Source organism: Bombus bifarius, unplaced genomic scaffold (assembly GCF_011952205.1).
Source record: "Bombus bifarius isolate JDL3187 unplaced genomic scaffold, Bbif_JDL3187 scf7180000008208, whole genome shotgun sequence".
Lineage (NCBI taxonomy): Eukaryota > Metazoa > Arthropoda > Insecta > Hymenoptera > Apidae > Bombus > Bombus bifarius.
Genome location: NW_022884511.1, coordinates 665773 through 682991, shown reverse-complemented (window position 1 = coordinate 682991; position 17219 = coordinate 665773). Strand labels below are relative to the sequence as shown.

At 35.4% G+C, this 17219-nt stretch overlaps 2 protein-coding genes across 6 annotated transcripts; one reads left to right on the top strand and one right to left on the bottom strand.

Annotated features, from left to right (window-relative positions):
* The first annotated feature begins 630 nt into the window (after positions 1-630).
* Positions 631-2850, top strand: LOC117210696 (N6-adenosine-methyltransferase non-catalytic subunit). The gene is made up of 5 exons (XM_033453976.1): positions 631-941; positions 1033-1209; positions 1280-1597; positions 1670-2052; positions 2135-2850. Exons 1-5 carry the CDS (start codon positions 885-887, stop codon positions 2370-2372), a joined length of 1173 nt encoding a protein of 390 aa, XP_033309867.1. The 5' UTR covers positions 631-884; the 3' UTR covers positions 2373-2850.
* A 795-nt stretch (positions 2851-3645) lies between these two features.
* Positions 3646-17023, bottom strand: LOC117210693 (phosphatidylinositol 3,4,5-trisphosphate 3-phosphatase and dual-specificity protein phosphatase PTEN). 5 transcript variants are annotated; one of them, XM_033453964.1, is made up of 10 exons: positions 15499-15751; positions 15060-15264; positions 14834-14963; positions 14466-14744; positions 14252-14397; positions 14010-14173; positions 13651-13932; positions 13325-13511; positions 4314-4397; positions 3646-4208 (listed from the first exon to the last, which is right to left on the bottom strand). In XM_033453964.1, the coding sequence occupies exons 1-10, from the start codon at positions 15568-15570 to the stop codon at positions 4189-4191; spliced, it is 1569 nt and encodes a 522-aa protein (XP_033309855.1). In that variant the 5' UTR covers positions 15571-15751; the 3' UTR covers positions 3646-4188. The 5 variants fall into 5 exon arrangements, with proteins under 5 accessions (XP_033309855.1, XP_033309856.1, XP_033309857.1 ...); XM_033453965.1 differs by lacking the exons at positions 3646-4208; positions 4314-4397; positions 15499-15751 and adding an exon at positions 15758-17023 and having other exon boundaries at positions 11842-13511; XM_033453966.1 differs by lacking the exons at positions 3646-4208; positions 4314-4397; positions 15499-15751 and adding an exon at positions 16440-17023 and having other exon boundaries at positions 11842-13511.
* Positions 17024-17219: the final 196 nt, after the last annotated feature.

The window sequence follows — 17219 nt, the reverse complement described above, 5'->3', positions numbered from 1 at the left end:
TAAGGGAGACTGTGTCGATCATAAAACGTTCTACAATCGTTCCTTCGTACTCGTGCCCATTCCCGTCACCGCGTCCACCGCCACTCTTATCTTGGTTATTTTATTTCACTGAGCTGCGCTTTCGTGACACACTCTTCTTTCACTATTCTCGCTCAACTTTCGCTTTCGATCACTCCACCTTCTAATCCTCCTTCCCTTTCCAGGTGGTTCTTCTAATAATCCATCGAGAAACATATAAAATGCACCTATTACTTAGAGCGAGATCTTTTTGGTTTTTTAAGACTACATTGCTCGTCGAAACGATTTATACTATTAATATGTTTAGAGATTATGCTAAAATCGATAGCGATCGCTTTCGCATCGAGAAGAGTATAACGCAAGAACGAGCCCAGAGAAAGCCTTTTCGATTCGCTTGGCGTTATATGTTTGCAACCATATTTTTTTTTGAAAAAGTGAAAACGTCATTTTCTTCGTGCGTGATAGGAACTTCGAACGCTGCTCGGACGCAAAGCAGACTTGTCGTTTGTTGCACGGTTTTCCACGAGAGGTCGTTCATCGTTTACGCGCTGTCTTAGCGCGATACATGAAGAATAATGAAAATTCGTTTGGCTACAAGATGGCGTGCGTGTACGTTTTGTTTTCAGATCTTTTGGAGTGTTGGGTTAGGAAGCAGAGGATTATCATTGACTGTACATACGTTAAATTTCGCCAACTTTCTCTTAAATTCGATCACTGAATTATAAGATAAAAGGAAAGTAACAAATTACATTTGTAGTTGTTCTGCTTGTTCTCCCTTTCGAACCGAGGAAATGAACAGAATAAGTATAAACGGAAATGTACGATAGATATTATTTTGCGGCCAGTTCCAAAGGATTTAGCAGAAAATGCTTCAGACGCTACGCGAACGTTCGCAAAAACGCAAGAAGTTGCTCGCTCAGACGGTGAGGACTACTCAAACGTGATTTCATGACGTTGAGGTTATGATCGCAAGTAAGAGTTTGTGAATGGTATGAATTCGTTTCTTCTATGTAGTTAGGTGTTTCGAGCGTAGACGAGTTGCGGCAAATCCTTGGAACGGATGTCGACGATACGCAGAAGAAAAAATTGAAATCGGTATCAGAGAAATCGGAGAACGGAGTGAAAGATTTAAAAAGTGAGACAGGTCCGACCGACGAAATCGTTTACAAAGACTCGTCAACATTTTTAAAGGTAGGCGAGTTTGTATTCATAACCAAGCAACTATCTGTTTCCACTTTCGACTACAGATTTATTTTTTAAGGGAACACAATCGTCGAATCCGCATAATGACTACTGTCAACATTTCATTGATACGGGTCAGCGACCTCAAAATTTCATTAGGGACGTGGGTCTGGCGGACAGATTCGAGGAATACCCGAAACTACGGGAGCTGATCAAGTTGAAAGATGATTTAATCGCTGAAACCGCAACACCTCCCATGTACCTAAAAACTGACCTGCTTACGTACAATTTGAAGGAACTGAATTGCAAGTTTGATGTAATTTTGATCGAACCCCCTTTGGAAGAGTACCAACGCACCTGCGGCGCTACAAACGTGCAACTTTGGAATTGGGATCAGGTGAGTAGAGATTATACAACGTACCTCTTCTCTACTCGTAACGCCTTTATTAAAAACAATCTATATTCGTAGATAATGGAATTGGATATCGGCGAAGTGGCGGCCAATCGGAGCTTCGTGTTTCTGTGGTGCGGCAGTAGCGATGGACTAGATATGGGACGTTTCTGTCTTCGAAAATGGGGCTTTAGACGATGCGAAGACATATGCTGGATTCGCACCAACATTAATAACCCGGGGCACAGTAAAAACCTAGATAGCAAGGCCGTACTTCAGAGAACCAAAGAACACTGCCTAATGGGTATCAAGGGGACCGTCAGACGATCCACGGATGGAGATTTCATTCATGCAAACGTCGATATTGATTTGATCATTTCAGAGGAGCCCGAATATGGTTCTATAGAAAAGCCTGTCGAGATTTTTCATATAATCGAACACTTCTGTCTCGGCAGACGACGGTAAGCGAGGAAAGCATGTACATACGTATCAGGGCGTTCAACTCACTCAGCTAATCAACAATATTTTTCGCACTTTACATAGACTGCATTTGTTCGGTCGAGACAGTACTATTCGACCAGGCTGGCTTACTGTAGGCCCTGAGCTAACCAACACGAATTTTAACGCAGACCTCTATACTAGTTACTTTGCCAACGGTCAAATCACCACTGGTTGTACAGAACGTATCGAAGCTCTCAGACCAAAGTCTCCACCGCCAAAGGGAAAAGTCGCCGGTCGAGGTAGAGGCGGTTTCACTCGAGGACGTGGTAGAGGAAGGTAAAACGGTCCGCCATCGATGATCGTTTCAGATCCTTTCTTTACATATTGTAATGATCAAATACACCACACGTTGCCAGAACGTTGGCAACCAGATCACTACATCTCTTCCGTTAAAAGATTCGGTATCACGTGAAGAAAACTTGTACCTTTGTATTGTACGATAATTTGTTTTACATATTGTGTTATAGCGTAGTTCAAATACATCGCGCTACCGAATATTCCAATTCTCTTCAATTACATGTAAATATAATCACGCAACGAATTAGTTAACGCGCGAATGATATTGAAATTATGGGGTATTTCTCTCACACCCTGACTTATGATTTAGAATCGAATATCACGATGTTTCTAACAATGTACACCGTATTACGTGTAAATACCTTTATTCATTCGTGTCCTATTTGGAATATTTTGTAACGCAAACCAATATACAACATGTTTGAAATAAAGTTCAGTGTCGAATCGATGGTCACCGAGAATATCAATGCTTTATGTCTACTTACGCGTGTGGGTCGCTTAACAATATATCAATCATTCACCGGCACAATTAGCCGAGAGCTTCTAAATTTTCGTCTAATTGCTTAAGAACGATTATACAAATCTTAGCATCTTAAGTATACGCATTCTTAAAAAGCAAACGCGATTATTTCGAAACGTTTGAGATCCGGTCATATTACTTTGTACTTTGTGTCTTGAGAATATTGAAATTTCTATAAATACAACTTACTATATAGTTAACTACATTTACAACTTTTATACGATCCACGGAAACTTACGAACATACTTCTTGGCCCCAGTAAAGCTTCCGGTAGTATAGAATACGTATTCGATAAATGGTTCGCATTTTCTCGCATCTGAAACTTTCCATGAACTTTAAACGTAACGAAGAGGAACCAATCATGCTTAACGACAATCGATTTACGACGCTTTTAAATTACAGATTTCATGGAATAACATCCTTTGATTTTCATCGCTGACGCATCGCCAAAAGTTTACAAAACGTTCGTTTCATAATAATTCGTATAACTTCTAAATCTACGTACGATTACTATGCTCGGCGAGTACAATAAATTAAAGAATGGAATTATCTCGACGATAAAAAATATAGAACACTGGATGTGTTTACCGATTCGGTTCATTGAACGTCTGAGAGAAAGAAAAGCTTGCGAAACCAAAATTATCGTTTGAATAAAATCACGAAAAGAAGAAGGTGACAAATTCATTGCCTTAAAACAATGATCGTCAATATGCATAAAAATATCGAACGACGAACCTTGCGGTCAACGCGAGTATAAAATATATTTCTTTCTAGCTAATTACATATTGTCGTCGATATAAAATATACGAGAAACGAGTATCTACAAATTAAAATCGATCAACGGTACGATCGGTCGTCGAAAGTATAAATTAGAAGGTGTTAATCGTCCGAGTTAAGAAACGCGTCTTTTTTTTCACGCAGTCTTCCATACAGCGATTCGCTGGAAATGATCACACTTTTTTTTCTTTTCCCAAAAATGCCGTGTAAGCGAAGAGAACTATCTTACACATGGTAAAAGTGATTAGACAGAAAGAGAGAGAGAGAGAGAGAGAGAACGAGAAAAAGAAAGAAACGCAATTTTTTTGAAATTCTACCAGCTATTAAGAAGAATACGAATATATATGTATAGCGATGAACTGGCAGGCACAGGCAGAACTCGTTGGTATCGACTGATCAATTCGTTCGTGAGCAAACGATGAGTCGCAGTGAAGTGGACCGTTTTTTGAGAGTAGAGTTTAGTTCTGATCGGTCTCCATCGGATCGGTCTACAGTTTCAAAGTCACAAATAGGTCGACTCCCCTGTAAGCAGAGTCAATGTGAATTACGTGGAAAGTTGACTTGTTAGCATATATGTACATAGTTAACGAAACGCAAAACGCAAAATCGCGTCGAGCAAATGCGTACCTGTATAAAAGAATTTAAATTTCTGCGAATGCGAGTGGCAAGGATCTCGGTTTTCTCCGTTTCCTACTTTATGCAGGGTGTTTCCTAGCGTATTTCATAAGAACAAACAAAAATCATCGTTAAAACAGTAAACTCGCACTACGTTTAGAAAAGTTCGAGAAGGAAGAAGAAAGAAAAGTAAAAGAGATACGGAAAAATGAAACGAACAAAATAGAGAGGAACAACGTGTTGTTGTTTAATTGCGTCCTCCGATGCTCGATAACCTTTCATTTTTTTTTCTTTTTTTTTTTAAATGATCGAAAATGTTGGAGGGGACGATATGTGGAGAGTTGTATTCGTATATAATATCACAGAAAAAAATAATGCATCTTATTTATATTTTGAACATTCCGCATGAATCATATAAAAGTTAGTTTTAAGAGATATCACTTATAAAACGATATTCATGAGCTTCGTATGAGAAAAAATATGTCCGAGAAGCGTGTACGTTACAAGAAGTAACAATATGGTACATACGTATGCCATAATTATTGGTACGTAAAAACGTATTTAGTAAGTTTACCTTCTTCGTTACTTTTAGAGGGTAAAAAACTGAGGTATCGCAACGATTGCTAGCGAGTCGACGTTAGTTCAGTGAACTACAGATGCGATTAAAATAGTTCGAGCGAGGTAAATTTACTAATTCGTTCGAGGTAATCCAAAACTCGCTACCTGATAACACGAATAAGTATTTCATTCGCTCTTGTGCTGTTTTCGATCATTGCACGCACACACGCACGCATTCTCTCTCTCTTTCTCTCTCTCTCTCTCTTTCTCTCCCTCCTCCTTTTCTCTCCTCCCTCCCTTCCTCTCTTCCATTTTATCAACCATCAAATTTAATTTCGATGACAAAAAGAAAACCAAACATAGAAATAAAGATAGATTCTGAGACGCGGGATCAGAATTTATTCGAAAAACGAGAATGAGCTTTTTTCCTCGATGCATTCTCTTCGACATACGTGAATCGCGTATCAACGTATTTATCGTGCCATAACTAATTTTATGCAAATTTCATAAGTTTACGGTACTTATATCAACGAACGGAAAGATGCACCAGCGAACGATAACGAACGACCGCATTTTTTTGACTTAACCGTGCGCGCGTATTCCTATTCGTATTCGTAACCTTGTCTAAGGCTCGTGGCTAAAATCTATGCGAACGATCAACTCGGCAAGTTAGCAAAAGAGAGGAAGCGTTGATGTAAACACGCGAAATTTCAACATACTAATACGTTTCGTTAAAAGGAATAAGTTTTTGCAATATCATCTCTTGTTGCACATACGGACTCGGTCGATTTTGAATTTTCTTCCGTAGCGCGCGTGCGACTTGTCCGGTCTGCGTATCGGTCTGAGCGTATACATAATCGAAAAGTTCGTTCATGGCTGCATGTACAAACGAACAAAATGAAGATACAATAACAGCGAAATTAGAAGAAATGCCAGTTAGAACGATGCATGACGCGACTCTATTTGCCATCATCGTTTTTAATTGCATCGAGTTACGAACTATCGTATCGCAACGTACAAGCTATGAGTTAGGAAAGGACGGCGTCAGAAACGATTCTTGTTGCGTTCTCTAAATTCATTTGTATCCTTTGCATATTCGATCAAATGGACGTTTCTCATCCAAAAGCTTAAAGAATTCGCGTATTGTGCGAGTGCTAAGGAAACAACCATACCTTTCATTCGAACAAAATTTCGCGAAAAATTTCGATCTACATCGAACGTTACTACGGTCGCAGGCGTGCACCGACTTTTTAAACGCATCGCGAACATCGTAACGTTACAACGTGATCTTTTTTTTTAGCCGTAACACAGAGCAGAACCGCATAGCTTCCGAGTCCGACATCTATGGCTTTTCTATCTTTCTTTTCTCTCAATTTTGCTTTTTCTCGAGACCATGTAAACGAACAGCGATCAGAAACATTCGTAGAACATCCGATGAGTCGGTGTAGAATCTATTCGACGATATCGTCGTAACGATTTATCGATTAACGTCGTATCGCCTTCTACTTTCGAAAAGAATAAAAACTGCGAACCCTACATCGAATAGATTCGTTTATACAATTCTACTTTTCACGGCGCAATTCGCAAATTTTTCACAAATACCCTTAGCTTAGGTAAAAGCAAAAATGTTTATGCGCGCCGTGATCACGAGTCGAAGTGAAACATCGCACGGCCAGATTTTTCATCACTATGTAATACTTAGACGACTCACGCACGATACATTCTACATCGCTCGTCTATTTTCCTTTTGTTACGCTCTTTTCCTCATTTTTATTCTTTTTTGCGCATATACATAAGTATCTGTGATCGCAAAATTCGTCAGATTAGATCATTCGATATACATATTCCTTTCGGTAGATTTGTCATAGTGAAACAAGTTTTGATAAATTATACCGATTGCAATAGAAAAACATAAAGTTACGTGTTTAGCTAATGCGGTGATACAACGTGTATCGATTGGATCGTCTTTACAGAGGAAAACAAAGTTAATACACAAGTACGATAAACGTCGTCGTTATCGAACGAAGAGCAGGCGACATCCTCGGCGTTGTGGTTACCGATGTTAGAGTTCTCGTGAATATTGGTGATGCTGATGTTCTTCTTGTCCTTACCATTCTTGTTGCTGTATTTATTGACTTACAATTTATTAACGTTACGAAAATAATCTTGCTTTTTTTTACAGCATTATTCTTCCATCTGGATTCATAATCTATATAAACACACTTTCTTTCTCAGCCTATAAGACCGACGCAGCTATTTCTTCAAACACCAGCCATTGTCTCGTATTCGCGAGAATGCGCAGTTTCACCGACAAAACGAGATAAGCGTTACACAAGCCGCATTATGTATCTTTAATATGCCGAGCATGGAACTTCTCTTTATCATTTACATTGATTCTCTCTTTTTATAACGTTTAGCCTTTCCACTCTTCTTTTTCATTTTCTTCTTCCTTTTACTCCTACCTTTCAGAGTTTGTTCAGAGAACTTCCAGCTCGTTGATAATAAATATAAAATACATGGTTTAAAAAAACATTCGTTTATATTTATGCTTGGCGTTTGTAAATAAATTCCAATGGAACTCTACGATCAAACATATTCAACGAAAAGAAAGAATATGTGCGTAGCACGAGCCAAACTGATGCGCATTCGTCAAAGAAGTTAAGAAAGAAAGAAAGCGACATATTTTTGAGACACGAATCTTCGAGATACGAAAGAAAATTTCGGTACTGATATAAACGTTTTCTTTGGCTTGTTGGAACTAATATGCGTCGTCTAACAACACTTTACATGTCGTTAAAAAGACACGATCGTTTGTTCGAGCGTAACATTCCAATCGAGCGTACATCTTCGATAATAAAGATGATAGTCGAATTTCTAACGTCCGCATGTGAATATGCGAGAGACAGCAATGTCGAAGAGTGTAGAGGGATGACTGGCGATGAACTCACAAAACATCTATCATTCCTCCGTCTGATAGAAGGCGGTATCGTCCAACACGCTGGTCCATGTCCACTAAGGGTGAACAGACATATAGAGAGGCAGTTGGTCAATATTGTGTATTTCAATTCTTAGATCGAATCTATATCTAAATACGGTGCGGTGCGGTGGAGGACAAAGTGAGCTCACTACCAAATATCTATATATTTCTCTTCTTCTTCTCTTATCCACATTCCTTTTCAAGTAAATTTCTCTCTCACTCCCACTCTCTCTTTCTTCCTTTCTTCCTTTTTATTCTTTTTGTTCGCACGCACATTCTTCCAAAGATTCACGTTTCTCATCGTCTTTTATCGACAATAAACGCGCGCGATAGAGTAAACGTGTTAGTGATTAACGATCGAACAGATCACCCAACACACGTACCCACACCGTATTAAATTTATAAAAAAGATTTAACGCGTGATAACGAGACAACAGCACGTAGCATCATATTCGGACATGCGAAAGAAAAGGGGAAATTACAAAGCTGTATCCATTAAATCACATTAAAATACTATATAGCATTCTCCAAAGATCAAAACGCTCTTAAAGATCATGTAAACGGAAGAAAAAATAACATGCAAGATAACAAGATAACTTCTACGGAGCAAACCAAATGGAGAAATTTTCATGATCGACATTTGATACAATTTTGAATGCTGTACAGGCATAACGTGATCTATAAAGCTCAAATTTTGTATTTGGCAGAAGCACATTCTGATACATTCGCATGACACGCTGCCAATGCAAAAATGCTACATTTCTGTCTTGTGCAACAAATATTTGACGCTATGCAAAGGAAAATGACGTATAATTATTATATAAAATACTATTCGTCGTTACAGCGGCATACATTAAAAGGCAAAGGAATTTGTATATCCATATTCAAATACGGTCTCATGAAGATCAAGTATGTTACACTCTTCTGCCAAATTATTAGTTTAGAATGTGCTTCGGATACGTACAATGTTTGAGTCCAATCAATGAGCCAAGCGCTTCATAATCCTCCCGTAAATAAGGAACTACAAGGAGAAAGCGTTACAAACGATGTACATATTTTATTTTTTATAAATAGAAAGGAAAAGTAGTACATAGATAAATATAAAAGGGTGGGGAATCATAAGCAAGTATGTAATGAACAAAATTTTTTGTAGTAAGAGTTTTGAAGTAAAGTTTGCATATTACAGAGAATCGGAAGACGTAAGTATATAGAAAGTTCTAAAAGTGTACTATTTAAAACTGCAATGCATGTGTAACATCATCCATAAAATATTTGTTACAGGAATACATTTGAGATATAAATATACGTTTATACGCTTAAAAATCGCTAATATTTTGTTTGAAATATTAACAATAATAATAATAATAGTAGTAGTAGTAGTAATAGTAGCAGTAGCAGTAATAGTAGCAGTAGTCATAGTAATAGCAGTAATAGCAGTAGTAGTAGTAGTAGTAGTAGTAACAGTAGTAGTAGTAGTGGTGGTGGTGGCCATAGTGGTAGTAGTAGTAGTAATGATGGTGATAGTAGTAGTAGCAGTAGTAGTAATAGTAGTAGTAATAGTAATAAAATAATGATAATGATAATGATGTTTCTGATGGTGGTATTAACATAACGATAAAACAGCAGTAGCAGTTGCAGTATTAAAGATAATAATAATAATGATGTTGTTGATGATGATGATGATGATGATGATGATGATGATGATGATAATGATGATGATAATGATGATGATGATGATGGCAATGAATCAAAGTAATAGAAGTAGAAGTGAAAGTAATAATAGTGGTAGCAGTAGCAGTAGCAGTAGCAGTAGTAGTAGTAGTAGCAGTAGTAGTGTAGTAGTAGTAGTAGTAGTAGTAGTAGTAGTAATAGTAGTAGTAATAGAATAATAATAACAACAACAACAACGATAATAATAATAACAATATTAACTAATGATAAAAATAGTAATAATTAATAATAAGAGTACATACAAAGATATAGCAACGATATAATTAATAATCAGAAGTATAATAGTATCACAAAATAATCATTACAGAATATGTAATAGAGATGTATCAATTTCACAAATTTAAAATATTACAGACATCCGATAACTATGGTTATTATTAACTACCAACATGCAGCGATACAAAAACCAGTGTAAAATTACAATGTATCAAGGTTTTGATATAATATTCCTAAACATACATCAAAAAACAAGATAAAATTTTGAATATTTGCATTCTAAATATTAAAAACTGCCAGGCTTCATCTATCTTCTGCATACTCATGCATGACACGATAAATATAATGTTAATCATGAAAATTATTAAACATGTACAAGTACTACAATCTATAAGAACAATTCGGAGAGGAACTACATATTGACAAACGATGAAATTTTCAAAGAATGACAATCATCCGAATATCTAATCCCTGTGTGGTTAGAGAATTGTTCAATTATAATAATATGAACTACGTATTTACAAAACTAATATATATAAAAGTCTAAAATCACCGTATATTAACAGCTTCAAAGATATCTTTCTATTTATACGTATCAACTATTCATAATCAGAATTCCATGTTGTTTGAAACTTTGTGCACCTCTATTATGCTTTTCTTGATAACCTAATTATATTATTAACAACAATCACATGTAAGTTTCATCCAAATATTCGTAAGTTTTCTGTTTTACTTTAACAGGACCTTATGAATTTTTACATAGTCATATCGTACGTAGAGATTTTAATTCATCACACGTTCAAATGCGTAAGTAATCGAAAGAAAAATGGATCATTTTCTAAATAATAATAAATTTCATAACTTCTGATCATGTTTAATTTTTTTTACAACTTAAAAAAGAGAAACGGGAGAAAAAGAAAACAGGAAGAAAAAGAAAAGAAGAAATGTGAGGAAAACTCTTCTCACGCTTGATAATGAGCAAACAGATGAAAAATAGGAGATTAATGATAACAATTAAGTGAAACACGCGAATGTGTGTGATTGAATATAGAGAAAGATCGTTGCGATTTTGACGTGAGTAAATTTAGAGGTAATAGGTAAGTAGGAAATGAAAACGGAGCGAATAGAGTCTCATAAGGAAACTTTGTGTACGTATCAAGTAACAACTTTCAATACTAATTTATTTATCGACAATTTATTGCTACCTAACAGTATACGTATCCGCTTCGTAATCATATCCATATACGCTTGAATTATGACTGCGTAGCTGTACGAAAATCTGTATCTGTAAAACCTATATTTATATATATTTATATATATTTTTATATATATATATATACATATATATATATATATATATATAAATATATATTTATATATATTTATGTATATGTATATCTAATAGAAAAATAATTAATTAGTAAAATCAGTATTAGATCGTTTTCAAATTCATTTTGCAATGTATGCAATTCTTTGCATGCCATTTCGCAAGTCTTATTCTCGTAAATTTATTACGACATATATATATTTAATTTGTATGTAACTATTATTATTCGTACCACAAATTTGTAACTCAATACACAATTTCCGAATCGATATTCGATACGGACGACATTTCAATGGTTGCACTATAATTCAACAAACGTAAAATATCAGTTTTAAGACCGCTTCTTTAAAACTGAATTTTACGAGGTTTCGCTAAATATTTCTGTGTACAATTGTCGCGAATTTTTCGTGTAACTTTGTACCCATAAAAAAAAATAATTTAAAAAACAGCAAACGAATAGAAAGAAAAAATAATAAAACACTTCTCTCAAACTACATGTAATTATGTAAAAGAAAGAAGTTAATATCCTTAAGGTAACGTTATTCGATTAGGTAATTTTTGAATATTTGCACACGATATAATCCTAGTACCGCAGTAACAAAGATTCACACACGATAATTTACTCGATAGAACACGATAACTTAATTGAAATTAGATGTATCTTGTCATCGATATGAAAATCGTGTTTGCAAGATATCAAGAATTACAACTTTAAAAAATTGCACAGCCTGTTAATCTATAACATATTTCTATTACAAAATTGAAAGAATTAAATTTTCTGTACATTTGTTATCTTACAAATTTTGGCTACATCCTTCTACTCAAATCTATGCGAATTAGTTTTGCTATTTCCAAAATGTTAACGATCATCACATTGTATAAGGCAATCAGGATACATTTAAGTTATTTATCTGTTTCATAATGCCACGTCGAATACAAGTACAAACGGTAAAATGTTACGATTACAAATTGTCGCGCTTCTTACTCCCGTACTTATTGCATTAGTCAATTATTTTCTATAAGTTGGCTTTGTCATACAATTACAAAACAAATACTAGGTTCGTACATAGTACGTGATTACATAATTGCATAAACGCAAAAGACGGCACTTTCTCTTCAACACTAAGAATTCTCTTATTTGTTTGTTTGTGTGTATGTGCGTGGGCACGCGTGCGCGCGTGTGCGTATGTACATATGTATATTCACACACATACATCAAATTTTACTACTTCGGACAGTTAAAATAAACAGTCATCGAAACAAAATACTTCAGGAAATCTAATGAAAAATAGATGGAACGTACATGGTAGTCATAATAGAGATTAATTCTTTTTCAATAATTTTTAATAATAAATATCCAATAATTTCTATTCAGAAAAAAGATCGTAATCTTGAATCTTGAATACTGAAACATCTTAATATTTTGCAAACAATATCTGCTATGCAAAAATATACAATATCTTAATTTGCAGTTCTTTTATTTCAGGACATTCGATGGAATCTACTTAGTATCGACTATCTCAGATATATTATCAATATCAAAAGCTTTTGTTAAACAGATGTAGAATCAATAACTTTGATTAATTATAACTTTAGAACTACAATAAAACATTAAACATTCATTCGATAAATGTTATCTTACCGAAGGAATAGTATCGAAATATTCTGATATTCTACTGACTTCATAAAAATTCTCTACCAAAGTATTTTTTTAGTCTTCTTATCTTTCGAAACTGATCAACCTAAATCTTTCTATAGACACATATTATTGTTCATTATCAGAGGACATTAGATAAAATCGATGCATTTAAGAACTTATCGAATGCTAATTTTTCATGCTAGCATAACAAAAAGAAACTAATAGCACGATCTGGTTTCACATAAAGTTATTGTAAAGCTCGAATGCCAGTTCAGAGAACTCAGCGTTTAAGTACAAGATACGATAAATATATGTATATATACATATGTACGTGTATGTACATATACAAATATATATTTCTTTTTATGTGTCTAACGTGGCCGAACGTATGAGAGCTGAAGAACGTTTCGCATTGCCAGTGCTTTGCCGATGACTACTTCTACTTTTATCCCCATGCGAGAGTAAACCTTTTGCAGTTTCTCTGAGACTAGCTCTTTGGTGGATACTAACGTGTGTACGGCTACTGCTGTGTGTAAGAGGATGGTGATTCACCACCAGAGATGCAGAAGACTCACCAGATTCCCCATCTTCATCTCCCGTCGTATCACCAGTTGTGTCGCATTCACTGCTATCCGCTTCGCTTGATTCGCTCGGGGTATCTTGTCCTCCCATTCCTATTTGTATACCCTCTCCTGTTCTATTTGTTGTCGCTGATACAGTTTGCGATATATTACCACCCATCCGATGCATAAATAAGCTAACCTACAACAACGTTAAATCAGTTAGAATAAAATGATTGTTCGTAGAATAAAATTCGGATGAATATAATAAATACATATAAAACGCGTCAAATGTGTGTGATTAATTTACTCATCAAACGTGATCAATTATATGTACTTACTTTAAAATCAGCGCTATACACTTTGTGATGTTTATCCTTGTGTGCGTCATCCAGACCCCATTTATCTATACTTAAAACAAGAGTAGGTGGCATAGGTCCGAGACTAGCTAAGGATCCGGCTCTGGGTTTCATGTGCGACATAACCACTGGTAATTCCATAGTTGCACCATCGCAACTCAATGCCCTAGTTGAACGCTCAACTGGTAACTCTCCATTATCGTATTCCGGCGATAAGTAGTCTCGTACGAAGAATGTATTGAACCAAAAATGAAACAATTTTTCCTAGGTACGGAGCGAACGAATTGATTAAGTATGTTATGAGAAATTATGAATCTCATTAATTTTATCTGAATAGGTACCTTTCGCTTCATTTTTGGTCTATTAAAGAAATCCACTCGTATATCTCCTGTCAATGCTATGCTGTGTTTTAAAGGGATGCTGACTGTGTGCATTCCTTTTCGTACTTCTACTATATCAGAGCTAAATATTTTTTTCTTAGATTCAGATATTACGCAATGCAAATCTAAAATACAAAAACTGTATGTAATCATATTTTACATCTAATTTTTTCAATGCATCCTCAATAGCTCATTATTCTTACATCCTTGACCTCCATGAAAAATAGGTGCTGGATCCAATTGTATTTTTCGTAACAACAATGTAACCGGTTGATAATCTAGTCCTTCTTGTACAAGAGTAGCATAATAATCCACATACCTCCTCTGTGAAGGTATTGTTACCCCCTTCCTGAATAATAAACAATACTAATAAAACAATTGTTCATACATAAGAAGAACAAAAGATAATATAATCACCTATCGTGTGTTCTTTTATTTCCATAGTAATTAAGGGCTTCTGTGGCAGTGGGAAATTGTTTAGTATGAAGAAGGTAACAACACACCATTACACCCGTCCGACCTTTACCAGCCTTACAGTGTACGACAGCTACATTTTCCTGATGACGAGAAAGCCATTCGTGCACGTCTTCGCAAAATGGTCTGATTTGATCCAACATTGGTGGATTATGATCATCAAACGCATATGTAGCTACCCTTTGTTTAAATTTCTTAAAATCATAAGATCTCTCTGAACATCTGAAAGATATAATTGTTTTAAAATTTATTTCTTGATCCTTTGATAAAAGAAACAAAAATAAGCATAAAAGAGTGTTTGAAATGCTTACAGATTGTAAATCTTATAATGATCTTTATGCCTAGATTCCAACAGTTTAACAACATCATCTATGTGATTCCTATACACTCCTTCTAACTTTTCAGCTGGAAATCCCATTGCTATTAAGTTATCTCTTATATCTGTTGTTAACACACCATGGTTAAGGAATGTAGAAACAAAAATATCAATACATATTACAATACAAATTACGCTGATAATTGCGAAAAAAGGGATACATGTGAGATCAAGGTCAAACCCATCTTCTGTGAAACGCCTACGACGTTTGCTCACCATTCCCTTGATACGGTTGGTCATCTTCATATTACTGATAGTGTTGGACATACTTGGCTGACTGAATTTTAAATCTCCTCCTTCAGTTCCAATAATTTCAGTCTCCACTTCTTCTTGATAACAAAATGACAAGATTGCCCATGACCATTGCTAGAGAAAAATGACAAAATGTTGGTGCTAAACCGTTAATTATAATTATGACAGATGTAACATATGTATATACATCTATACATTTGGTTCGTATCTTTAGAACAAGATTAAGAAATGCATTATACAAACACTGACAAGTAATACAAAAATCAAGATGACAGAATACAAAAAAAGGATAAAAGATAAACCTATATTTGAACGTAAATGGTAAATATAGAACCGTTAATAACATACTCGCATAAATACTGTGAACTTAATCTTCATACAATCGTTGACAAAATCAGAAGTACAGTCAATAAAAAGCATTTTCAGAGTTTTACAAAGTAACAATTATAGTCTCATGTTTTTTATGATAAATTAAAATCGTACATGAATGCGGTAAGAAAAACTGACACTTGGAACATGGCGAAAAAGAAAGAAAAGAAATGATAAACGATAAACATTCGCGATTTATGGTCATTTAGTTACAAGTTCGTTATCAAAAGAACATTACTCGCAAGAAAACGCCGTGTAGAAGCGTCGATGAAAAGTTAGGTTAAGCACCGTTTATAATACATCACAGAGGCCACTTAACACCGCGGTACATTTTCACGCCAGTTTCACCGATACATTGTCCATCTTCTCTTTAATTTAATGTTCACATATCGTTTATAGGAGACTTGCATCAGATTTTAAAGAAATCGTTCGAGATACCATATTACTTTTGAAAAGTAAAAAAACAATCTTTTCTCGCATGTAACGTAAAATTCACTCCAGTCCTTTCGGAGCATGTTCAACTACGATCTAGCGGCACTCCCAGTTACGGTGAATTTCTAAAGAATAAAGTTAGCATCGATAAAAATCTCTCGAGTGCTCCGTGGAATCCGTTGATCTAATTGCTTTATAATCGACAAGTTTTGTCTAATCACACCAATAAATGTATAAACTGGTTCAGAAGTTTCCGTTCACAGAAGAATCACGTTTTGATGGCGTAATCGTGTCATCGTGTCAAAGTAGTAATATGAACTCAAACCACATTCTATCACGAAAATAAAGTGGTTTTTGGACAAAGAATTTATACAGATGTAATAAACGCACATATTCATGAATACGACCGTGAGGAACAACACAATGTCTATGTTGCATCCTCAATTTGCCAACATGGATAGACACGCACACGCGATACGGACACTCACCACTAACGCATAAGATCATGCATCGCGGTTGTTGCGGAATGGTTGTCCACTCTGCGAACGAACCGTCGTGATGTTACGCAGGATTTTACAGACGATCGTACCGGGATCCGATTGGAATCGTCGTTTTTTCTTTCCTCTTTATCTCCATCTTTTCGTTAAATCGTTAACGAAGGTCAGGCGGAAAAATGAAGAAAAAGTCCAACTTAATTAACGAACAGAAGTTTTCTTTGTAACATCCATTTTAAACACAGTTTACATCTTATGTGAAATGTAAAATCTCCCTCAGCCACCTTTGTCACTAGAAGCGCCATTCACAACGACGCGTTCATATCGCGTTTACTTGCGCTTCTCCCTGCAATGCTTAATAACAGCATTTATGTACCTTTTCTTTTAAGAAAATATTCTCCTTTCTCGTCTATTCTCGGCGTTTCACCGGTATTACTGCCGTATCTTACCGAAAGAAGAAGAAAGGAACAGGGTAAAGGCTCACAGAGGCTTTGTCATCCTAGAAGTTTCATCCCGGAAACTTTTGCTGCTCTTCTCTGAAATACTCCGTCGGTATCCTTTTTTTTTGCGCATGCGTTTTTTCTATTCCTTCTTTTTTTTATATTTATGCTTTCTTTTTATCAAATATTTCTATTAAACTACAAAGATTATTTCTCTAAACATTTTATGAATGCCGATTCCTCACACTTAAAATCATATTTTATTAATATTATTAATTTTTTCTTCTTTATACTACAAATGCTGATTAAAAGTTATTGTAATCTTTAACCAAAT